The 26,863-nt window shown below is 38.7% G+C and overlaps 1 protein-coding gene across 2 annotated transcripts in view; it reads left to right on the top strand.

Moving 5' to 3' along the window:
* Nyap2 (neuronal tyrosine-phosphorylated phosphoinositide-3-kinase adaptor 2) overlaps positions 1–26,863 on the top strand; it is a 244,393-nt gene that overhangs the window by 113,075 nt on the left and 104,455 nt on the right. For both annotated transcript variants that reach the window (XM_051153996.1, XM_051153997.1), the window contains one exon: positions 1,877–2,178. In XM_051153996.1, coding sequence (XP_051009953.1) covers positions 1,877–2,178 — 302 coding nt within the window. The remainder of the gene's footprint in view (positions 1–1,876; positions 2,179–26,863) is intronic.

The raw sequence follows: 26,863 nt of genomic DNA, 5'->3' as shown, positions 1-26,863 counted from the left end.
TAGTGTAACAAATCATTTTGTGGGTAAATGCTAGAACAAAACTATCGGGATCTTGTTGGGTCTTCTGGCTTTCCCCAAAATATACATGTAATTCTCATTTGAAGAAGGAAAACATTCCATTTCCCATTTTTGGCCCTATTAGAATTTGGTTTTCAAATTTTACTTACTTGTGTATTCATTTGTTTGCTTATTTATTGGTGTTTGAAATTGAACCCAGAGCCTCACCTATGCAACAGAAGTGCTCTAAGCCTAAGACATATTCCCAGCTCTGAGAACTTAAAGCTATGATAACTGTCATAATGGTATGAAGGACACAATAAATAGAATTTTAAAAATCTTACTTTGAATTGCATCAATTACAGAAATTGAGATAAAATCAAGATTTAATAATTCTAAATATGTCTATATACTAAAAGCTGCAGACTCAAGAAGTTTACAAAATTCTTTTCATAATTGACACATTTGAGTGAAATGCAACTATTTAATACATGATTTCTCTATCAGCTTTTCCTTTTAGTGAATGAGCTTGATACATGGGGAAAGGTCTAGGAAAATCTCTCTTCTAGAAGTTTGCATATACATTCATAATGTTTTCTTCATGAAGAGTCACCATTACGTTACAGTATAGTGTGAGGCTCCAAGAAGTATGCTCTTTGTAATTAACTGCATTTCAAGCTGAGAGTGTTATTTCTTTCTTAATCTTATCAAGTGAAACCTGAATATCTTCCCATGTAAACCCAGAAAAAAATAATTAAGCTTGGAAAGGTTTTACAACCTCACTACTTAGGAAGCCAGTCACATCAGACTCAGGTCATGTTTCCGCTGTGCTAAATGTTTCTACTCTGTGAGGTGGGGCTTGCTGTTTTATGACGCCATCTTTTAAACATCACGGGCTGGGAATATCTCTAGAAAATGAAGTGATAGGCAGTTCAGTCATCAGTCTGAACTGTGTTTCTTCTCCCCCTATCCCACTGCCCTTGCTCTCCTTACTTCTCTACTCAATCTGCTTCCTGCCTCCCTTCTTAGCTTTCTTTCCCTTTGCCTCTCCCTCCCTCCCTTCTCTCCCACACTCCTTACCTCCTGTCTTCTTGCTCTCTGTCCAGGTTGCATTCCCAGTCTTTTTCCTTCTCCTACCAAGTCTTCCTTTGCACCTCCCTCCCTCCCTCTGCTCTCTCTTCCTTTCAGCTGGCTGCTTTTGCTTCTCCCCAGCCTCTGCTTTTGACTTTTGCATCCTCTTTGTAGTACTAACAGAACCTTTTTCTGCCCAGTCAATCATCAGGACCTGGTCACCAAACTCTTGTATCCTTTTTAAGTCATGAGATTCGACTCAACCCCTTTTAGGAAATAGTGAGTGGCTGAAGACATTCTGTTGTAAAGTATTTCCCCCCTTAGGATATTAAGTTCATCGGAAGATAAACAGGAACAGTCATAGGGGAGGAAAATAATGGGAAAATGGGGGGGGGGGAGGAATGGGAGGATACAAGGGATGGGATAAACATTGAGATGTAACAAGAATAAATTAATAAAAATAAAATATAATAAAATAAAATAAATAAAAAAAATAAAAATAAAAACTTATCAAGGCAAAAAAAAAAAAAAAAAAAAAAAACACGCCTGCAGACACACATCTTATACTCTCTGAGCTTTCTCATCTTAATTAAATATTTTTACTTTTCCTTTCAGGATTTAACTTAAACGTATAGACTGTTTTAGTGCCATTTAAGCCTGGTCTGGATGTCAACTCCTTGTAAAGTGATGATGTACTTCTCCACCAGCGAGAATTTTCACCTTTCAAAATCAGGCTGGTAGTATCTGTGCTTTCATGTACATCCTGGCCGCCTTTCTCCTCACGTGTGGTCTCTGTGTTCTCTTACAGCATAGGGGGAGACGTGGGACGAGGCCAGGACACCAGCTACGCGGGCAAGCACTTCCGCATGGGGTTCATGACCATGCCTGCACCTCAGGACAGACTCCCACATCCCTGCTCCAGTGGATTCACCGTGAGGTCTCAGTCCCTGCACTCCGTCGGGGGCGCTGAGGATGACAGCAGCTGTGGATCCCGGAGACAACCACCGCCCAAGCCCAAACGAGACCCCAGCACCAAGCTTAGTACCTCATCTGAGACAGTCAACAGCACTGTAGCCAGTAAGAGCGGGCGACCTCTGGAGAGGGCGGAAGGTAAACTCTTGATGCTCACTTCCCACTTATCTCCAAGGGCTTCCACTTCTGGCCACTTGTTTCCCTCCCCCGGGTCCCAGGAAAGAAACATCAAGGGCAGGACACGTTATGGTGTGCTATCAAATAACACCCTATCTCACTTAATATGCACGATCAGAAAAGCCAGACAGAGGAGGCGATGCAGGTCCTTAGCACAGTGCTTGCAGTAGTATGTGTGGGGCCCCAGTTCAGCCAACCGTACAAAACCAAAACAAAATAGGCAAGGCAATACGTAAGCCTTACAGCCCCTTTTAGGCTTTGAGTCACTCAAAAATTATTATTGAGTAGAAGCATATCTACTATTTATGTTTTCTTACTTGTATTAATTTCCTATTTACATAGTTGAAAGATGTATTGGATGATCACTAGAAGATCTTTATTGGGGAGGTTTTAACGTGGAAGATATAATAAGAAAAATGTATGATCATGCTGTTTAGAAGTAACCATTTTTGACATTATTTCCTATTTATATTAGCTAAGTATTTCAGTCTCTGCTTCTTAAGTCTGATTTCTTTTTTTGTAGTTCTTTTTTATTTTTTTCCTCTCAGCTACAAGATACACAAATCAACCATTGCTACTTCGGGGTTATGAATATAAATTTGGTCGCATTAGTCTTATATCTCAAAAACCCTTTAGCCCTTCTTGAATAAAGCAGCCCATGGCTTACCTGAACTTTTTTTTTCAAAGCCCTTTGGTTAGAGTGGAGTCTTAAGTGGGCTTTGACACAGCTGTCCCCCAGTTGAGGCTGTTATAACAAATTGCCATTGGCTGGCCTGTTTATGAAAGAGTGGCGATTCATTTCTCCAGCTCTGCTGAAGAGCCCAAGAGCTGCCGTGATCTCTGAATAAAGCTCTCCTGAAGGTTTTGAAATCTTGTCGCTTTGTATGCGATAGGAGTGAGGGTAAGAATGCTAAGCAATCTCGTCTGTGCAGCTTCTGCCCTTGGGTCCTTATTACTTTCCAAAGACACCTCTTCACAAACACCATTACACTAAGCTCATGTTTTCAGCACCTTAATGTTGAGGGACACAGCATTCTGGCCCTTGTTCCGAGCCATTAGAATATCTGTTCAGCTGTGAGGCATGCCTCAAGGTCCCCAGTGCTGTGAGGGTCAAGTCTACAGGAGAATTCGGTGGAGGCCTGTGGTCTTTTTTCTGACTTGTCCAGTTTGAAGATTCTCTGAGCTCCAGAGTACCACACCTCAGGTCTGTCTGCAGTGAGAAGAAGCCATGCCATCTTTTCCTCAACTGCCAGTTCTTTGCCAGCTAAGATTTCCAGTCCCTCATGAGGGTTCTGGCCTGACCCTTTGACTACTTCACATGTAGTCTGAGATATAAGATGCCTGTGGTTACCATGACAACTTGCCCTTCACTCTGCTCACTTCTTTTTCTTTATTGCTGCCCAGATACAGTCTCAGTGAATGTTAAATAGTGCAGATAAATACCTAGAAAGAGAACTAATTCTTCTATTTTAAAAGAACGATTTGCCTCTTTAATATTGTTTGTCCATACCTACATGTCTGTGTGAATGTGTATATTACAAAAGTACATAAGCAAAACCATACCATGTGTACATATAACTGTGAGAGCTTGAGATCACAGCTCAGCAAGCTCACGGCATTGCTAGTCTTACATTTCCATTGCTTTATTGTGACTCATTTCCACAGCATCATATTTCAAAGACACACTATTTTTACAGAGAGAAATTCTCATAACAAGGATTTACGAATTATCCATCCTATTGGAAATCTTCAAAGAAGCTCCCACCCTGATTAGCTACAGGGAAGATTATGATAGTGGACATTTGTGTGTGTGTGTGTGTGTGTGTGTGTGTGTGTGTGTGTGTGTGTGTGTGTGTGTAGTTAGTGTTTACATTCATTTCTTTTTACCTTCTTAGCAGCTATTAGAATGTAGAGTTCTTCTCATGGTTCTGGTTAGAAGAGTGTCCTGCACCTTCCAGCACTACACATTTATGCTTTTAGAAACAGCAAATGTTTAGTTTCCTTATTAATAAGGGCTGGGTGACAGGAATTTTGAAAATTTTAAACATTGTTCTTAAGTTTTCTTAAATATTTAAACATGACATCTTCCATTTATCTTTATTCCTTTGTCCAAAAATCAACTACTTTCTGTTTATACTGACAGAACTATATAACCAATTATACCAGGCTTTTTTGCAAAGAAAATTGTAGATATAAGACAGGAATCATTGAGGGGTGAGGCCTGAATGTAATCCAGAATGGACACAAACAAGCATGCTGCACTCAAAGAATTGTGGAGAACAGGACAGAAAGATCCTGAGGTCGAGACAAGCCTGGGCTACATGGAAAGTTCAGAGAGAACTCAAGCTACAGAGATGGCAAGAGCTGAGCTACAAGGCTATGCCGTGCAGCCAACTCCCAGAAATGTAGGGTACATACCTACAGAGCAGCCCTGCTAAGAGGAGGGGAAAGTAGGGTGTAAAGAGTGAAACTAGGGGCAGCACAGTCACAATCACCTGCTCTCAGAAGCAACATTGGCTGTCAATCACCTTAAAAATGGCTTAGATCTTCATCCACTTGTAATGTGGATGAAGTTCCTGAAAGCCTTTATTCTCTTTCAGGTCCCTTCACTGACTAAGCTTCAAGGGTTCCTCCGGGCTAGTCATTGAACAGAAAGTAACCCTTCAATAGTTGTTTGGGGTTTTTGTTGCTGTTGTGGTTTTGGTTTGGTTTGGTTTTTTGTTTTGTTTTCTTGTTGTTGTTGTTTTGTTTTGTTTTTAAGGCAGATGTGAAAAAGTGACACAGATCCTACAGCAAGGGTTTAAACTAGATGTAAAAGTTACTTGGTGGGCTCTGAGACTTATGGACCACCAGGCCCAAGTTCACCATTTCTCTTCAGAAAGGAACTTGCAGGGCAGACTGGGAAGCGTTCAGCTGGGTGGGTGTATAAGGGCCTTACATAGACTGCATGATGGTCAGGGTTCAATACAAGAGAGAACAGTATTTGCTGTGCAAATTGACCTTTGTCATTGGAGCTGATAAGAAAGGGGCAATTGCAAAGCCATACACCACCAACTGTTTTCTAATACGTTATTAGAATAATAATGACAGTGTTGAATCAGGGCCCAGTTCAGAGACAGGAAGGAAACATTTGAGTCCACATGCATGTGCACACATATCCACACACAAATCCAATATTATTGAAATATGTAGATTGACCTTTTATGAATCCCCAGTTCTTCATAATCAGAAGGTAACTGGAGCTTACTGCAGTTCTTGTTTTTTCTTTACCAACTCCTAGCTGTCAACATTATAACAACAACAACAGCAGCAAAAAGAATGTGACTTTTATACATCTTAGCCTGTCTTTTCTTTTTTACCTGAAATGTCAGCAAAATCAAAATATTGATTCAGGGGCATTAGAATGATTTCCATGGTAACCAGCTGCTATTTAAAGAGAGGATTTTGACTTCCCAGTGGATAAAAGTAAAAGGAAGTGGACTTTAGCAAAATGCCTTTTCAGAACTAAGAAAAAAAAAAAAGAAATTTGAACACACACACACACACACACACAAATAATCACACAGCAAGGAAGAGCAAGATTTGCTGTTTAAGAGGTATTGTTCTAGCCCATTCATTAGCCACTCTTGCTCAGGATCTTCTACGAAAGCCATGTCTCTAAAACTTCTTCAGTGAGTATCACAAACTAACAATAATCACGAAGCCATAACTACTTAGACTGCTGAGCTTCTTTTTGTCTCTCTGTGGTAAGTTGTTTACTGTCAGGAAATAAGAGGGAAAGCATTCTCTAGAAAGAACAACAGGTCACATGAGCTGTTTCTTCTGTGTAATTCAACCTAGGAGACAGCTACACAGCCGCACTCCAGGCATCCTCCTTTGCCTGATGAACCCATTCCTCCTTAAAGACAATGAGAGAAACATTGCCTGGGCATGGTCAAGGCAGGTTCACAGAGTCAAGAGGCAAACTCTGATTTTAGGCAAGGGATGAAGTGAGACTGTTTCTCTATCTTTGAGGCAGCACCTACAGTAGCAAAATTAAGATGGCACTATTCTTCCCTCAAAGCTTTATGATGACTTGGTGTGTCAATGCTAATGGTATCTGATAAAAATAAGTTGCTGAAGAAATATAAGTTCAGTACAATACTAAATGTCATTAGTAGTCCCAAATGACACGAGTGTTTGGCGTGGTGCATCACAAATGTTCAAAAGAAGTATGGAAGGGAAAGAGATGAATTCACATACTCTCCACCACGGAACATACACATACACTATAAAAATATGAAAAACCAAAGGTGCAGGCAAGAATGTGGGGAAAGGGGACTTTTGTACACGGTTCATTTTGTTGTTAAATGATGCAGTTGTTAATGGAAAACAGCATGGGAGCTCGAAAGAAAGAAAGAAAGAAAGAAAGAAAGAAAGAAAGAAAGAAAAGAAAAAGGAAAAACCCCGATCTCTGAAAATAAAACTACAATGGGATCCAGCATTCCCACTATAGGATATACATATGAAAAACATCTTTATTGGATCACTATTAATAATTGTCACTATATGGAATTAGCCTAAGTCTAGAAGCTTATAATTGATAATGGGTACACACAGCACACTCTTTTTTCCCCTTCATCAATTAACATTTTTCTGCAACATGGAAGAATCTGGAGGATGATATGTTAAGGAAAATATGGTAGTTACAGAAAGACAAGTGTGGTGCCAGCTCACTTACACGTGGAGTGCTTCATGGATGATCCAAAATAAGAAGAATAGAATAAATACTACCAGGGGATGAAGTTAGGAGGAGAATAACCAAAGGATGCACGTTCAGGTTAGATGTGTACTTTAAGAGATTTCCTGAAAATTAGTTGTAAGTAAGTCAATTGTGTACAATTCTTGTACATCACTGAAAGCAGATATTACTGTTTTCTTTTTTAAATATTTATTTATTTGTATTTTGTATTTGTGAGTGTTTTACTTGCATGAATGTGCATTTTTTTGTGCAGTGCCATAGAGAGCCAGAATGGGCACTGATCTCCTGGAACTGGCCCTACATTTGTTAGCAAACTTGTGAGTGCTAGAAAACTGAACCCAGAGTCTCTGAAAGAGCAGCATGTATTTTTTCACCACTGAACCATCTCTCCAGCCCAGATGTTAGGGATTTTACCATGAAAATCTAATTATGTCAAGTCATCCATATTAATAAACTTATTAGCTATCCTACAATATATGCATATTCAACCTTATACAGCAGAACATGACAAGTATAAATATTTTATTCATTTAATTTTGTTTTATGTGTACATGTGTTTTGTGTGAGTGCATGTATGTGGACCTTGTGCGTGCCTGGTTCCATAAATGTCAGAAGAGAGCAGGAGGGGTTGCCTGGATCTGGAGTTGTAGATAGTTATGAGTGGACATATTGCTGCTGGAAAGAAATCTGGATCTTTTGAAAGAGAAGACAGTAATCTTAACTACTGATCCATATCTCTAATCCCAAGTCTAAATAAATTTTGAAGGTTAAAAATATGTAAATAGAAAAAAAGGCATGAAAATCTATTAGAAATACTCAGGCACTAACATATATTTCCCAGGTCTAATAAGCCTTTAGTAATAGGGCACTATGTACTGTTTAATATGAGGACTAAAATACATGTTTTCAACTTTAGGAACTTACACACAGCATCCCCGAAAACAGTGGTTCTCAACCTTCCGAATACTGTGACCCTTTTAAACAGTTCCTCATGTTGTGGTGATCCTCAATTATAAAATTATTTCTGTTGCTACTTCATAATGTAATTTTTCTACTGTTATGAATTGTAATGCAAATAATTTTGGAAATATATGTTTCCTAAAAGGGTCATGACACACAGATTGAGAACCACTGTCCTAAAACAACTCAATCCCTTCAGCATGCACTTACCTTTTGCGTCAGGTTGTATTTCATGCCTCACTTATGCTGTTGTCTTATGACTATTCCTTTCCAAAGCCCCGAGAAGATAGTTTTGAATTGGTACAATTATCCTAGTTTCAGATGCTGTCTTTCAGAAATGATTTGTGGATTTACATTTTTATTTTAATTTTACTTTTGTAAATATCTAATATAATGTAGGCTGGCCCAGAGCTGTCTGTGCGACCCAAGATGGCTTTGAACTTCCGGTGGTTCTAGCCATCTTCTTCACAATCCTGTCATTAAAGTTGTGGGCTTTTACACCAAGTGTGAAAATCTTTCTTTTGACTCACACATGGGAGTGGGATACACCTCCTGCGATGTTTTCAAATTGTCCCTAGTGATCAGGAGTATATCATTGACCCAGAACTTAGTGAATGAGAACTTCTGTCTACCAACAGTGTCTCAAAAAACAAGCAACAAAACAACAACAACAAAAACTGTCATAAAGGCTGTCAAAGAAAGAAAAGTAGGCTTCTTCATAACGTTATTTTTCACACACACACACACACACACACACACACACGCCATGTATTCAGCAAATACTTTGAATGTGTCTCCCATGCTATCTTTGGGATTTGACGAACAGAAGTAGTCCTGTTTCTAATTCTTTATCTTAATCTTGTCGACTTGATCCATATCACAGAGCAAGCAATGATTGGAGGAAGGATTCTGGAAACCAGAAACCCTGCCATGACAGCCACAGAAGCTTTTTTTTCTAGGTAACTTATAGTTTAGCTACGAAAGAAATAGCTTCACACATTTTCATCCATGTGTTGTTACTCTTTGGCTGCTGGCAATGTAAAGATTCCTGTTTCTGAGTAGGCAGCTTAGCCTTTTGGTTTCGGAATGTCCCCAGGGTTCTGGTCTGTAGCAGTGTGAGGTAATAAATTATACTGATTTTTTTCAAAAGCAGGCAAATTTGTGATTTGTGAATTAGCCACAGAAAAGTAAACATCTTACAAACTCATTGGCAGAAGGAATGAGGTAAAATGTGGTTGAGAGTGCCTGGCTCATGGAGTGGCACGTTTAAGTGCTCTAGAGCTTTGCTGTCTTTCCTCCCTCAGAATGAGCTGTTATTAGCAGAGATTGGCTAATACCAAGTCTTCCTAGTCTTTCCCAGCTTGGCTTTGAGAAGAAATGAGATAGTAGAGCCTTGGAAAATCCTCATTTTCAGCATTATAGTATCTGCTGAGTCCTGTCTTGACTCACAGGCTCTTTAATGTTCTCCACACTCTTCGTTCCTCTTTTCCCAACTGTTTAAAATTATTTTATTTGTTCTAAGAACTTCAAACTGCACACAATGGATTTCAATCATATGTGACCCCATTTTCCTCCTCAAACTTCTCCCAGTCTCCCTCTAAACACATCCCCTTCCAACTCAATATCTTGTCATCTGTCTATCTATCTATCTATCTATCTATCTATCTACCGATCTATCTATCTATCTATCTACCTATCTATTTATGTATCTATCTATCCAGCTATCATTAAGGGGTGAGTTAACCAAAAGTAAAAATTGAGTAATATACTACAGAAATCCCAAGGGTGCTTGTTCCTATAAGGGATACAACAGTGACTTTTTAACCGACTCCTCCAGATAACTGCCAGTCACATTCCAAGTGCCTTTGTACACATAACAAGAGGTACCTGTCTTTCACAGCCTCCTTCTAAGAAGCCCACTAAGCCCCATGTAGCCTATAGTAACAGAACACAAAGAACTCCTTAGTGTGCTTTCTATCCTGTTAGCATGGGATGGCTCTTATGAGTGTGGAAAGTATGAGGTTATAGTGGAAAGCCTCCATTCCTGGATTTCTCTTTCCAGGTTGGCAGAATCACATGTAGCTTGGCTTCCTGGAGTAAAAGCCATCTGCCAACCAGGCACTGTTCAGATGGAGATGGGACTGTACAACTACCATGTGTCATTGCTCTCTAAATGAACCCCCAGGCTCATGAATGAAACAGTTTGCAAGTCAAATCCTCGTGCAATGTATTTTTCTCTCTGTATTTGCAATGGCTAGGGCTTTAATACAAAGTACTAGCTTCCCTATTAATGGTGTAATCTAATATCTTCTATTGAGGCTGGCATTGACCTACCTTTTCCCAGAAGGACTAATGATATGTATTCTTGACACAATAGGTTATTTCCTGAGATACCAACAGGTTCTAAGCTCTTGGGGGATTCTACTGTGATTGGGATAGATTTTTGAGACTTTTCTGTTGCTAGGAACACAACACACATACTGAGGCTTAAAACAACATACTGTTATTATTTCACAGTATACATTGCTTAGCTAAGGCTCAGGAGCTTGCAAGATTGTCATTCAGGATACCAACATGATTTGGGGTCTCATCTAAAGCTTAGTGTCGCTGCCAAAGCTTATGTCATGTTAAAACTTATTTTGACGCAATTTTGGAACACGCGGTAGCTTGTTTTTTCAAAGAGACAAGGCAAGTGCCTAGCAAGCTGATTCTTCCCTTTCAGAGACATCTGGTTTTCTTTTTAAAGTATATTATTGTGTTGTTTGCATGTATAATGTGGTGTGTGTGTGTGTGTGTGTGTGTGTGTGTGTGTGTTTGCATGTCTATCTTTTAAGTGTGCACATGTCAATGCACAGATCGCAAGGTCAAATGGCAACTTTAGGTGTCTGTTTTACCTGCTCCTTGTTTAAGGAAAGTTCTCTCCTGTTCACCAGGCTATCTGACCTGTATGCTTCAGGATTTTCATGTCTCCCTACCATCTTCAGAAAGGAGCACGCAGATTGCAAGAAGAAATGTGTTACTGCACAGGGCTCTATGTAGAGTCTGGGGTTCTAAACTTTAGTCATCAGCACCTTACCTACTGAGCCATCCTCCAATCCAAACACTGGATATTTTAAGGATCACACCTGAATAGTACAGGCTCACCTAGATTTATTAGTGTCAACTACATTAGTCAACTTGTTAGATACATTACCTCAACTGGAAAATCTTCTTGTCATTTTAAATAGACTACAGGTTAGCCATAAGCAGGAAGCATCATCATCTTCACAGCTTAGCTTCTTCTTAAAAAGAAAATCATATGATGTGTACACACTTTAGAGGTAGAACTCTTGAGAGACAGCCCAGAATTCTGATAGTTTAGTGATACAGGGGATAATAGGTGGTTATGGCTGTTCCATATACTATTGGATACTCTAAAAATCATATTTGGGAAGTATAATTGAATGCAATGAATAAACCACAATTCTACAGAATACCCAGAAAAATTAAAGGTCTGCTGAATAAATCCCTCCCTTTTAACATATAATAAAATCATCTATGTGGAAAAATATCTGGGTTATTTTATTGCATGGAAGTTGAAAACATCACATTTCTTGTGGCTTCAACTTTACATAGGAAACACTTCTGTGTTCAGAAGCTCCCAGGCTAAGAATTAGAACACAGAGACCTAAGTAGAACATTGATGGAAATGGACCAGTTATTGCAGTTACAGTTTCCACAGACATCGGTCTGTATGAGTCCCCACTGCTGAGTTCCCTAGTCTGTCAGATCTCTTGACCAGGTGTGCTAACCTGACCAGTCACTTCCCACTAAAAACACCAGATATCTGTGGTCCAGGTAAGGCTGCCACAGCATCATCTCTGGTAGAGAAATGTCTTCCCCATGCTTTGGTCCATGGGTTTCTTCAGACTCTTGAATCTTGGGGATTGGTTCTAGCTCTGTACTTGCTGATAAGTGTCTACCATTTTGATGACTCATATAAGACTATGTGATCTTGAGTTCTACAACTTTTCAGTTGCAATGACTGCACCAATTTTTTTAAATTTCCACAATTAAATACATGTGTAGAAGGTGCTGGGATCATGCTCAGCCCAATAATGATTTCCTATCTGTCTCCTACTATGGATTTTTAATAATGTCTAAATAAATATTGGTAGTATGCAGCATGAAATGAAGTAGAGAGGTGTCTAACTTTCCTCATAGTTGCTGCATGTTTTTGTGTCTTAGATTTGGATAGGGCTTTACATCCTTGCATTTACACGAAAGAAATATCATTTTTACAAGAAAAATGGAAGAGTGATGGTTGATAGCCTCCTGTCTTTCATTGAGATCCATTTCTTTTACCTCTCAACCTCTCAAAGCCATCATTTCCCTCTATCCCTTTAGGTTTCTGTTTGGTGTCCTAGTCTTAAGAGGAACTGAAACCACCGATGTTAGAAGTCAACTCTAGGGCCTGCTTGGACTTTCAAAGGCATGCTTCCTGAATTAACTTAGTCCCATTCCCATGCTCCCAAGTTCTGTCCTTTATTCCATAAAGGATATTATACTGAATATTAAACTTTTTGTTTTAGGAAGTTCCCTTATCTTGTGTCTACAGTTTACATAATGGGGTGAAATCACTCTAATATTTAGGAGTACATTTCTCCTTCAACTTGTTAGGAATTGGTTAACTCATGAGCTGAGAGATTTCTGCTAACTGTGATGCCACATCTCTTCTTTCTTGGTCAGATGGTCATTTAAAGGCTCTCTAGCCATGCTTACCCCACTGCCCAAGCTCTAATTTGTACTTAAATGCATCCGTTTTTTTTTGTTTGTTTGTTTGTTTTTTATTTTTTGCTCCACAATTCTACCTTCACTGTGCCTTCTCAGTGATGCTCCTCCGTCCCAATTCTTTGCTGTTTCCATTTAGCATTATAGGCTAACAGCTCTCATATTTCCAAAAATACATTTCTCCATTGCATTTCATCCATGGTCTTTTACTGGCATCTTCCTATTATTGTTGTCTCAGACCATTTAAAAATATATTATCTCTTTTATTTTTTGAGATTAAAAAATTTCCCATTCTCTTTCCTCATCCCAAACACTCTAATATGCCTCTTCTTTCTCTCAATTTCACTAATTATTGTTGCATATGTTTAAATATATATATGTACTTAGGAATACATAGTACATAAATACAAACAGTAAATTGTCTGTATAGGTAGGATATTTTGTCCTCTTTATAAATGATGATGTATTTGAATTCTTGCCCCTCTACTCCTCATTTGAATCATGTTGAACACATAAGTCATGAATTATACTTAGTCTCCAAATACCTGGCTGAATATCTACATACATTTCTTGGGATGTATCATGAAGAATTCCTACTGTTCGTACCTACACTAACCCATTGGTTTCTTCCATGTGGTCCTTCTTGATGCTCAAGTAAAAAAAAAGCAGTACTAGAACGTGCCCTTTGCCCCAACCCTGATGTCTCACTAGCATCTGTCTGAATCTCACCATCTTTATTCACTAACACCTCGACTAGTCTATCTCTGACTGTCACCATCCTCTCAGGGACATATGCAGGGAAGCCCACCTTCCCATAACCTCACCATCACAATGGAGTAGGCTTCTTCCAGGCTTTCATCACTCACTATGCAATTCTCAGGAATTGGTCACATCGCTGTGCTCTTCTTCTTCACAGAGGTGAGTTCACGATTACAGACCTTTATTATCTGACCCCAGACTTTCCACAAAGCTTCATCATGATGCTCACAGCACATGCAAACTATGGCTTTCTCCAGCTAAGCCAAGCCCACTTCTACCTCATTTATGTAGAATTCCCTCTTTCAAGAATTTTCCCCCCACATCACTCTGTATGGGAAATTATCATTTCTACAAGGTCCAACTGCTGCTTTCCCAGTAATGATTTATACAGGTGTTGTATTTTTCTGTGATTAAACTACACTTTGTGTATTTTTCCATTATATCTGCTATTTCAACTCTTTAAAATATTTGACTACTGGCTAGATCTGGGTAGGGGTTTAAAGTTTACCGCCTGTATTGTCCTTGGCTGTTGCCTTAGTTTGAGTGGGACCCCCGGGCCCAAATCTGCCTTTCATAATGTTCTACTTGTAGGTTTCTAGGACTCTCTGGATCCTTCCACTTTGCTATTCTTCCATGCTTCTCTCATCTAGAGTCCCAATAGGATGTCCTCCCCTCTGTCCCAGTTTCCTGGTAAGTGAAAGCTTTCGTGGGACATGCCCCTTGGGCTAGTATGCAGATATAAGTGAGTATATACCATTACCTACCAGATCTAGCCAATGGTCAGAACATTCTCCACAGTTGAGTGGAGAGTGGGGTATGACTTTCACACGAACTCTGGTGCCTCATATTTGACCATGTCCCCTGGAGGGGGAGACCTGGTGGCACTCAGAGGAAGGATAGCAGGTTACCAAGAAGAGACTTGATACCCTATGAGCATATACAAGGGGAGGAAATCCTCCTCAGGAACAGTCATAGGAGAGGGGAATAAGGGAAAAATGGGAGGGAGGGAAGAATGGGAGGATACAAGGGATGGGATAACCATTGAGATGTAACAAGAATACATTAATAAAAAATTTAAAAAATTAAATAAATAAAATATCTGACTACCTTCACTGTTCTACTGAGTGTAAGCAGTCTATAAGACCAGGGCTCTTTCTCTGTATCTCTCATACCCACCACACAGTATGGACTCACAAGGAATTCTGAATGGTGATATTTGTTTATTCAGTTTCACGAATAAGTCTTCTGGGAGATTAACTGCTCAGAAGAATGAATATCTGTCTTTTCTCTGACATCTTTACTACAGAAAGAAGTTCAAGTATTTAGGAGCATAGAGGAAAGGCCCAGTGAGTCACCATCCTCAGCAGCTAGTTCATTGTGCCTCCAGCAACCTCGCAGTCCCAGCTTTGCTTATGACAAAGTAACCATTTGCAATGATTTAAAAGATGGGATTGTGTGTGTTCACTCTGAGGTTTATATAAACCTTGTATTTCTTTTGGTTTTCTGAAATCCTGAATCATGATAACCACAAATTCAATACAGGTAGCTGCTAAGGATACAATTTACAAGATATATTATGTTATTTCACCATGCACCTTTGTGTTTATTTGAATGATATGAATCAAAGTGTGTTTGACTTGCACCATTATAATCTTGAAAAAAAGCATATTTCTTGATTAACATGCAGCACAGAACTGATATTTCTTTCACTTAAATGCCTTTAGGTACTAATTTAATTTTTCTTATACATATATTTCAAGATTTTATTGAGCTAGTTCAGCTCGATTGTAGCATTTTATTTATGTATTTTAATTTTTCCCTTTTATTGAAAATTGATTTTTTACAAAACATATCCTGATTACCATTTCTTCTCCTTTTAATCTTCCCAGTTCCTCCCCATTTCCGTGCCCCATTTAGATCCATCCTCTTTCTCCCTCTCTTTAGAAAAAACACTGGCTTCTAAGGGATAATATTATAATAAAACAAAATGTAATATGATAAATGAAAAACTAGCAGATAAAAATAGGAAGAAACAAACCAAGAGAAGGTAGAAAGCCAAAGAAAAGATATAAGAAAAATAGATACAGACTCAGAGATTCACTCACTGGCACACACTGGAATTCCATTAAGAAGAAAACAAAACAAAACAACAACAACAACAAAAAAACTAAACTGGAAGTCCTAAAAGAACTGTAGGGCAAAAAAGGAGAAAAATACAAGTACAATGATATAATGTAAAAGTAAAATACAATAATGATTTTTAAAGGCCCTGACATGACATTGAGAGACAAGGGACCTCCAAAGATGCTGTTTAGTTTGTTTTCTGTTGTCCATCTACTGCTGGACATACAGCCTGTCCTTAAAAGTAGTTTCTTTCCCTAGTTTGCAAATGGATATCAACTGGAGATAGCTTCAGGGATAAAAATGGGGACATGTGCCCACTTCTCCTTTAAGCTCTAGGACCCATCTGGTGCAGACTCGTGCAAGTCCTGTATGTGCTGCCTCCATCTCTACGAGGTCGTATGTGCTTAAACCCTGTTGTACTTAGAGGGCCTTGTTTCCTTGACCTCCTTCATCCCTTTTTGCTATTATGTTTTTCGGCCTCCTCTTCTGAAGGGATCCTTGCATCCTGAGAACATGTTTTTGATGGAAGCATCCCATTTAGTGCTGAGTGTTCCAGAGTCTTGCACTCCCTGCGTATTGTCTGGCTGTGAGTCACTTTATTTGTTCCCATCAGTGCACGAAGAAGCTTTTCTGATGATTCCTGAATTGACACTGATCTATGAATATAGCAAAACATCACTGGAAGTCAACTTATTGCTTTGTTCTTTTAGTAGAACATTAATGTTTGACTTTATCCTAAGTCTCTGGACTATTTAGTCTCACGTTCTTGATCACTAAAGCTATGCTGGGTGTGAGTTCCATCTCCTAGAGTGGGACTTCAGACAAATCAAATATTGGTTGGTTACTCCCTCAAGCTCTGTGCCACACTTGCCCTAGCATATCTGGCAGACAGGACACCAATATAGATGAAATGGTTTGTAGATAGGCTGTTGCTTCTATTTCTCCTTTGCTAACATGCAGAGTACTTTTCTGTACCAACGACACTAGCCTGTGGGAGTTCAGGCTCAATGTAGATACTAGCTGGACTTGTCCATGTTCAATGAGTTGTGTAAGTTGTTGCCTTCAACAGATGGGTCTGGACACTATTTTGTGGAGAGCAATCTTGGCAATGGCTTGTGGTAGTAGTGATGGGAGTCCTGCCAGACCCCTTTGTCCAACCACTCAATTATATGTAACCTAGTCCTAGTAAAGGAAACTTCATTTTGTCATCAGCTATATACAATTGAGACTCTGCCCCTCCATTATTTGGAAATAACTTTTGGGTCACCTTCATATATGCATATATTTTAGGAAGCTTCTACTGTATTAAGCTTCATAGTCCTCCTCAAACAGCCCTTACATTTAGGTACCTTTCCCTGTATCTTCTCCCTTGCCCCACCTACCTCTCCTTCTCCACTTGATCCTCCTATTCCATCCTGATTACCGTCTATCCATAACAAGCTATTTTAATACCCTTTACTAGGGAGATGCATCTATCATCACTAGCCCCTCACCCTATACCTGACCCCTGTGGTTCTAGCTTGGTTACTATTGACTTAACAACTAACACCTACATATTGTATTTCTGGGTCTGGGCTACCACATAATGATTTTTTTTCTGGTTTCAACCATTACCTGTGAATTTCAATATTTCGTTATTTTTTTATGGATGAGTAATATTTTGTTGTATAAATGTACCACGTTTTCTTTATCCATTCATCTGTTGAGACATGGGGATTGGATTTAGGGAAGACTGAAGATATACAGTTAGGCTACCTGTATTAGAGATTGGGGGCATGTGACTACTGGTTTCAGCTCCAGGCCACCATCTTGTCCAGATCCATGCAGGCCTCATTCTTTAAGAGTACAAGGTGTGTTTATCCTGTTGGGTTTACAAGGCCTTGTTTCTTTGATGTGCTCCATCCCATCTGGCTCTTAGACTTCTTTTGTCTCCACTTCCAGTGGGTTCCCTGAGCCCACGGGTGTGGGATTTAATGGAGGCATTCCACTTAGTACTGAGTGTTCCAAGGTTTCTTCTAAATGCATATTATCTGGCTGTGGGTCTCTGCACTTGTTCCCATCTGCTGTAGGTGGGAGCATCTCTGATTATTTGAAGAGCCAGCCTTGATCTGCCTAGTTAAGTATCTCTTTCAATTATATAGGCATCCAGATTTTGAACAGTTTTAAGTCATATCTTAAGAGAGTATGTAAAGTCATTGGTTAAGGAAGAGTGAATACAAACAGGCATATACCTTCCTTTTAGTTGACCTCAGTGGAGCACAAAATCATCACAGAATGAGTGTTTTGATTTTATGGCTCCTGTACTGAGAGTTTCTAGAATATGAGTTGCTTACTATGAGGTTCTTTGTTTTGTTTAGTGTGAGGAAGGTAATTTCATAGTATCTTCTTTTAACTTTATTACTTGATATTAATGTTATTAAAATTTCACATGGAGGTCCTAAATCCTTCACAGACTTCTGCTTTCTGACATTTTCATCTAACTAGAACAATTAAGCACTGGTTTGGGGGAAGTTGTTTAGGGAAGCTGAACTTATTCTTGCTTTAAGGCTTATTAATTTTAGTTTCTTTGTTTACTTCATTTATCTTAGTGAAAGTTTAGCCTCAAGTCTATTGCTTTTGTGTTGATGTCTTTGGGAGTGTTCTGAGTCAACAACTATTTGCTGAGCGTCTAATATGTGCAAGGCACGATGCTAGGCAGTGGAGATAAATCACCCTCCCCCAAAAGGAATCAGAAGCTATCTAAGCACCAGGACACTTTAAATGAAGAGGGATTAGAGTTCTCGGTTGGGGATATTTTAAGTACAGGTAGAAGACGTTCAGCCCAAGCTACAAGAGTCAGAACCTGCTTCTTCAAGGAAGTTGAAGAAATGTTGAAAGTTAGAATGCAAAATGTTTCAGAAGTATTTTTTTTACTAAAACTGCAGATGAAAAATCACAATTAGGATATCTGGGCAGCAAAATTGAGTTATGTGTTTTTGTTTGCAAATAGCCCAAGTTTTATCCTCAGCATATGCTCATTACTAGAGGAGTTCAGTTACTCTTTTTGTCTCTTGTGTCTGCTAATCTGCATGAAATATATTGAGATTAACTAAACTTAAAGAAAATTGAGTCCACAAAGATGAAACTCAGAGATGTTTCCGAAGAGTAAACATAACATATTAAAAACTTAGATACTACCAAGAGAAGCAAAAATTAATTAGCCTTTGCCATTCATGCATGTGTGATAACATCTGGGTTAATGTTAACACACGACATTGGAAGCAAGAGGTCAAATACAATACTCCTTTGATTTCTTGTCAAATTACAGTTTGAGACAGTCTTTTACCAAACATTGAACTCTTCATTGATTTTACTAGATTTCCATCTGGTGGGCTCTACGGCAATGGCTGCCCCCACCTTCCACCCAACAGCACTGGGGCTACAGGTGTTTGCCAGCTCACCTGGGTTCTTCATGGTTTCTAAGGATCTGAAATCCCTCTTTGTGCCTGACCAGTAAGCACTTCGCCTAAGAACCATTTTTCTGGTCCCATATTTGTATTTATTTCCATTAATTATTTTCTCTAATTGTGTCTGGCCATGGAATTTGGCCAATGATAACTTACATACTATATCAACTTTAAAAAAGAAAACATACACATCTCTATTTGCCTTCAAATTAAGGAAGCCAGAAGAGTATAGATTTTTTTTCTTAATTGAAATGTTCCCCTGGTCCAATGTTTGTGAAATCATTGCTTTAACAACATGTGCAAAACAGCTTGACAGTGAATACAATTGCATTACATGTAAAATTAATTGCCACATTCCAAAAACAACCGAATGGAGAATTACTAATTTGGATGGGAGGGTCAACTGAATTTGGAGGTGTTGAGACAACATTTTTATACGGCAGGAGAGGAAAAAGTTATGTCTTAAAGGTTTATGTAATCAGTCTAGGATAAGTAGAATTATTAGCCTTCTTCTCAGACACAAAGAACATACAAATGCTGATGCTGTTACAAGTCAAAGTCTCTTTAACCAATGGGATCATTTTTCAAAAGCAGCTACCATGATCCATGTGATTGTTCTTTCTGTGAGCTGTTTATTGAGCATATTCTATCAAAGTAAATACATAAATAAATAAAAACATTAGATTTATGAATGTGTTTGTGTGTTGGAAGGTAAATTGTGTCCTACATGGAAAAAGGAAGAATCCTGAGCAAAAGAAATAGAGTCTCAACTAGAGAGGATAGATTTTTAAGTACAGAGTCTATAAGTGCTTGTAATATGATATTTGAGCTAAGATGTTGCATCATATAAGGCCAAATTAGGAGAGAAAAATCTTGGAGTAAAAAGGAAAGGGACCTTTTTTTTTCTATAAAGAATCTATAACTGAGGATTGAGTAACAGAGTACCAGATGATAAGAAAGGAAAACAAGCTGGAAGGAATGCAGGAAAGAAAGATATGGGGAGTAATCATTGTTCCTAGGGCTGAGATAGAACAGCATCCAGCTCAAGTCACAGGACCAGATCATCTTGAGAGGACCTTGATGTGAATCCCTGGACTGGAACATCATCTCCCATGGAAGAGCTATGCAGGTACAAGTTGTGGGGAATCCATTCCTTGCACTGAGGAAGATGTTAGGAAACCCAGTCCCTGAACTTGGAAATACTGTTGTCAGAAATTTCAAACTAGAGACCCTCTACTATGAGACAACTTGGGTCAGCAGGTATCTAAGGCCTAAGAACTTGCAGCAAGTTGATATGGCGAAGCTGTCTGCACATCCTATAGGAAGCTGGACAATGAGATCCTGGGACTGCAAAAGCAAGCCCTGTTCAATAGTTTTCTGTGATACCCTTTACTTATGAAGCATAATATTGGGACAGCCAGTCCACTAGCAAACAGGCAAAGGTACTAGAACCTTTGTCACAGAAGCCTACAAGCTGTAAGACGGCTCTTACCATAGTTACAAGTACAACTTTGAGAACTGAGAGAAATCTATTTTTGTTGTTTTTAAGGCACCCAGCCTACAGTACATTATTATAGCAGGCTAAGCTAATGCATCTTTTCAAAGCAAGTTCTTGGGCTTATTTAATGATAAAAGCCTGAAGAAAGTTTCAGGCATGGGTATCTTGGAAGAAGGGTACTTCACTGACACTGATGCTACCATTGTCTGTCAAGCACGATGGAGATTTCTGAAGATTGACAGAGGATCCTGGAAAATAGAAGCAGGCATTTCTATTGGTAAATAAGAAACCCACCAGGGAGAAATTAGAAACTTTTTTTTCCTTAACAGAAGGCTATCTTCTTCTGTTGGTTTCTATTTGAACAACCCTAGACAAGCAGATACGTGATGTTCAGGGTGTCAACCCAGAGTCTCAGGGCTGAGCCTGGGAAGGGGAGGCAGGAGGTGAGTAATAAACTCTCAATAACTGCACCAGTTATTTATAACCATTGTGCTTTCTTTCTCTTCAGTGGCATCAAGAAGGAAGAAAGAGGAAGGGAAGCCAGGCTCTATGACTTTATATGACAAATCCCTTGCTTTGACACCATCATCTAAGAAAGTCTAGATGTGTGTCTATCACTTTTCATGGTTATTTTCATAACCATTGTTTCAAAATTTCCAATGCCAAAGAGTATACATGCCTTCCATTTCTGGGTTATGATGATTTGCAGAAGAAAAGCAATGGTTAGCCAGAATTTAAGAGACATAAAAGTGCCAGAAGGAATTGAAGAATTTAAAATCACTTAGATATTTTATTAATCCATGGTAGTTTCATTTCTCATTTTCATGACTAACATTTTTGTGTGGTCCATTTTTTTTCAAAGTGGTATTACAAACAATCAGCTAAATAATAGATTTTAAAGTAGTTCAAGCATTTCTTTGTTGTTTCCAACTATGGCCTTAATATCAAGTATTTGAATTATAGAAAAACAGCCCCAATCCAAATGCAACACTAAGACTGTCATCAGAAAGTATTATTCTTGATAACAATTAGCATTCAGATCAAGAGAATTCTGATTCACTTTTGTGAAATAATCAATTTTCTAAACCCAGCTCCCAAACCAAACAGAAAATGATGGTGTTTTTCAGTTTTCTTGGCTATCTTTCATCTAGAGTTACTTTCTATATGAAATAGCTCATTCTTTTGGAATCAATGTAAACATTTTTTACACTGAAAGATAGATTGATCAATTGATTTGTTTATTTGTGCTTCTCCTCCTGAGTGGGCAAGTGTAAATCATGGCTCACATATGGCTGCTCACAAATGGAGGTCAGAGGAACACTTACTGTTTTCTCTTTCTGCCATATGGGTCTTAAGAATTGAACTACAGCTGTCAAGATTGGTGGTAAGTGTCCTAACTTCTGAGCCATTGTGCTGGCCTTGACATAAGTTCTGCAGCATAATTTGTGACCCAAAATAACTGTATTCAAATGATATCCCAGAAGTTGTGTTTTTACCAGACATTTGGAAAGTGGTATAAGTAGCCAAAATAAATATAGCATAGGGTGGGAGTAGAAAGACAAACATGTTGTTTCTCCTGTTTTAAATATATATTTTGTGCACCTGAGTTATAATTTAAATCCTTCATACTTCCTTCTTTTAAAAATTTATGTGTGGAAAAAAGTCGTATTTAGGTTAATCAATGAGCAAAAGACCCTTTCATAGAGTTTCTCTCACAGACAAAGATTCCATGTTATCCAGATCTAGCCAATGGTCAGAACATTCTCCACAGTTGAGTGGAGAGTGGGATATGACTTTCTCATGTACTCTGGTGCCTCACATTTGACCATGTCCCCTGGAGGGGGAGACCTGGTGGCACTCAGAGGAAGGACAGCAGGTTGCCAAGAAGAAACTTGATACCCTATGAGTATATACAGGGGGAGGTGATCCCCTTCAGGAATAGTCATAGGGGAGGGGAATAATGGGAAAATGGGGGGGGGGAGGAATGGGAGGATACAAGGGATGGGATAAACATTAAGATGTAACAAGAATAAATTAATAATAATAAAAAAAGAAAAGATTGAGCTAAGAAAAAAAAAAGATTCCATGTTATCAATCCTCTTCATTATAGTCTCAACCATCGCATAATTGTTTAACAGTCACCACTACAATCTCCAGACTTGTGCCCTTTGTTGTCTGCCCATGGTGAAGTTAAGCTGAAAAAACAAGGCCAGTGTGCCAGTGAGCATTAGAGAACTTTCCTGGGCACACAGAGGCATGCCCTACAAAACGTAGCCAAGATTTAAGAGTCACATAAGTGCATCTATGTTTACCATGCCTGCTATAGAAAATTAAGCCTGAGTAGTGTTCCTCCCCCTTTTTTTTCCATGGGATAACAGCCTGAAGAGTTTAAAATCAGCGTGAGAACAGAAGGTCTAGAGCTAGAGCTTTCAAAATGAGCTTGGTAGGTGGGGAAGAATGCGAATGGAAGAGGTTGACGAGGGTGGTTCTTCTCCCTTTTCCAGTAACTCTGGTGCAGTGAACTGAATAGCAGCACAAGTGTGCCTCTCACCACCCTAAAGGGCAAGCTTTTGTTTCTGTGCACAAGATTACCTTTTAATGAGTCACATACTCCAAAGTCTTATTCCTTATTCTTTAAATATCTTTTAATATTTACTCCTATTTTACATTTTGCCTGTATATAAACACATATACACGAACATAGTATGTATGTGCACATACATATACACATAAAATATATGCACTGTGTTTGTGTCTGGTTCTCACAGATCCCAGAGGAACACCTAAGATCCTCTAAAATTTAGTTGTGCATAATTGTGAGCTGCCACGTTGGTCCTGGGAACAAGGCCCAGGTCCTCAGCAAGAATAGCAAATGCTCTTAGTCACTGAGCAATCCATAACCCCTATCATTTACATCTTTGTGCTGTATTAACGCTATAAGAAGAGGTATTTTTTATACTGAGATGCCCCAGCCACACTATCTAAATATGCATTAAATTTGGTTGCAGAATTAAAGTTAGAAAATTTTATGCATACTCAATTATTACTTTTCTTACTTTTACTATTTATTTTAAGTGAAAATTGTATTGGAAAGCTAGCTGCTTATGAAAGTAATGACTTACTTTAGGCAAATCCCTTTAGGGTCATAAAAACATTTCCTGGTTTTAATAATCCCAGGCACATTGCAGATAAGTATGTAGCATATAATATTTTATAGATGCTTATTATATTACATAGACTAAATCCAGCTTCTGAAATTTAAATTTCATTGGCTTACCAAGGAAATTTCACCGATATTAATTATTTGTCTCAAAGAGGGTGTTTGGCGACCTTGTATATTTTCATACCACATGAGAACCCAGGTTCCTAAGCTTCTTCAAGTGTTTATATGGTGTATTGGTCATCTACGTGTATGTTATTAAAGAGAAAGAGAAAGGTCTTAATCATGACCTTCTGATCTTGTTCAATTGATCAGAACTTTTTCTATGGGCTCCCTCAGGGCCCCATGTGTTGGTGCTCAATCCTCCATGTGAAGGTGGTGAAGTATTAGAACGTTAAGAGATACAGTCTAGGAACTGGATCATCAGTTAGGAGCATTTGTTAATACAGAGGACCCAGGTTCAGTTCGCTGCATCATGTCCACAGCATATCTGTGTGATGAAGCTTAATGGGAGTCTTTAGCTCACTAGAGTTATTCCGCTAGAACAATGTTGTGGAAAGAGGAGACCCCTTGTTTCTTGCTCCAAGCTGTGGTTTCTTCTGTATACCTGTTGTGTTCTGATGTCATCAGCTGTTCATCCCCAGGCCAAAACCAACTTACTTTGGTTGCCTTCTCTTGGACTTTAGCTCCCAAAACTAAACAGTAAGGAAGTCTTTTGCCTTCAAAATAGCACACCTCAGATATTTCTTCATGGGGTCTTTGTTAGAAAGGTCCCTCAGTCACAGTCATAAGGGAGGGGAGTAAGGGGAAAATGGGAGGGAGGGAAGAATGGGAGGATACAAGGGAGGGGATAACCATTGAGATGTAATATGAATAAATTAATAAAATAAAAATTAAACAAACAAACAAAAAAAAAAAAAAAAAGAAAGGCAAAACCAACACAGGTTCTGATTGGCTTGATTCCACATGGTCTTCCATTGGGGTTGCATAATCATGAGGAAAAGATGGCTGCTATATTAACCAATACTCAAGATGACTGGATTATATAAAGCTAAGAACTAAAAATGTCGGCAATGAAATCTTTTCATTTCCACCTTCAGCTCTGTCATTGTTCGCTACTACTGCTTTTGAAAAATGTTTCAAACTGAGTAGCTTAACATAACAGTTATTTATCTGGTGTGAGTCTTGCTGAACTAAAATAAAGATGTCAGCATGGGCAGCTGCGTATCTGTCTGGAGACACTCAGGAGAATTCTTTTCATGGCTTCAGCTTCTGCCATCCACACTTAGTCTTGATGTATAGTCTCCGTATTCAGAGTTTGGCTATCTGATCATGTTCCCATGTTATTTCTCTCTGGCACCACTTCTGTTGTCCCATCTCTTAGTGCATAATCAAGGAATGGGTTTTCTGTCTTAAAGGTTGTTGTGGTTAGACTGGACTCAGCTAGATTGTCCAGGCTATTATTCTTTTCCCATATTCCTTAAATCACATCTCCCACTTCCCATTTTTTCCCATGGAAGGCAGTGTGTTCACAGAGTTCTGATTTTAGGATATGAGCATCTCTTTTTGTCATTATTCTGCCTACTGCAGCTTCTATTTGATGTGATCATAGTTCCCATGAATGTGAGGCACATCACCAGGTAAAACCACTTTTAATGAGTGGATGCTGCTTATGGGAGAATGAGCAAAAAGAACAAAAGTATTGTAATGTGATATTACCGGTCAGCTTCCAAGCAAAAAAAAAAAAAAAAAAAAAAAAAAAAAAAAAAAAATCAGTAAATGTAATGGCTGGCTGCTTTTGGAAAATTCCATCTGGTAGTCTTTTGTACCCGGAATTTGAGTTAGCTCTTGAGGACTCTTTATGATAAACTGGAGAAACGTATCATTATGGGAGGTTTAAACATTATTTAAATTCTTTTTTTATATTTTTTTATTAATTTATTCTTGTTACATCTCAATGATTATCCCATCCCTTGTATCCTCCCATTCTTCTCTCCCTCCCATTTTCCCCTTACTCCCCTCCCCTATGACTGTGCCTGAGGGGGACTTCCTCCCCCTTTATATGCTCATAGGGTATCAAGTCTCTTCTTGGGTTAAATTCTTCTCTCTCTCTCTCTCTCTCTCTCTCTCTCTCTCTCTCTCTCTCTCTCTGTGTGTGTGTGTGTGTGTGTGTGTGTGTGTGTGTGTGTGAGAGAGAGAGAGAGAGAGAGAGAGAGAGAGAGAGAGAGAGAGAGAGAGAGCATCATGTGATCTTTTAATCCTTTGTATGAGTTCAAAGTTGTTCCAGGGAGTAAACTTTGGAAATATTCTAATTTCAGTTGACTTTGATCCAGGGGCTGGTTTGGCCCGCGTCTTTGATATTGTACTTCTTAAATCACAATCCTGACTTCTAAAATGTGAGAGTCATGGAAGAAAGGCTCAAGCCCTGTGCTCATTTATCACTGAAGAGGTGCTCTTAAGGAAGGTCTCAAGTGAAAATGCTGTACAAATGCCAAAAACAAAGAGGGAAGTGCTATGCCTGGGGACCAGGTTCCCATTGTCTGACCTCAATTAGAAGACACTAGAAGTGTGCTGAAGGATTGCTTTTGAGGAGCCTGAAGTGGCTTCCTGGATGCTAGAGCTAAGACTGCCTTAATCTGAAGTTCCTGCCATTTGTGATCCAATAAACTTCCCTGACATGTTTTCAGAAACATTTACACAAGGGTTAATCTTCGCAGTCAATTTTTGAATTTAAACTTGCACTTACTGGAACTGATGAGTACAACAGCATGCAAAATAAGTGAAAGAAACTTTAAAATTGTAAAAGAAAAATTAAATTTAAATTTATAAAACCCCACAAGCATGAGATTTAAATATTTAGACTGAAATAAAAAAGGCTTTCCCAGCAATGCTGTCATTAATATTCTCATAGGGATCCTTTTAAGATCTATTCTATCTAATAACCATCTATGTGTTATGTGCTTATGTAGGCTTTACACACAAAATAATATATTTTGGTAATCCCTGAAGAACCAATATTCACTCATGTGAAGTATTTTTCCTAATTAAGAATGTATGGCATAAATTTGAGAGGCATGCTTTATCTACTCTCTAAGTGTGTATTTCTCTACTTCTATATTTTAAAAATAGAGCCTTCTTACATTATGAAGATTACAATATGAACACAAAGGACAACCAGTAGTCACAGT

This window comes from Acomys russatus, chromosome 12, assembly GCF_903995435.1.
Source record: "Acomys russatus chromosome 12, mAcoRus1.1, whole genome shotgun sequence".
Taxonomy (NCBI): Eukaryota; Metazoa; Chordata; class Mammalia; order Rodentia; family Muridae; genus Acomys; species Acomys russatus.
This window is presented reverse-complemented; position numbering and strand designations above follow the sequence as displayed.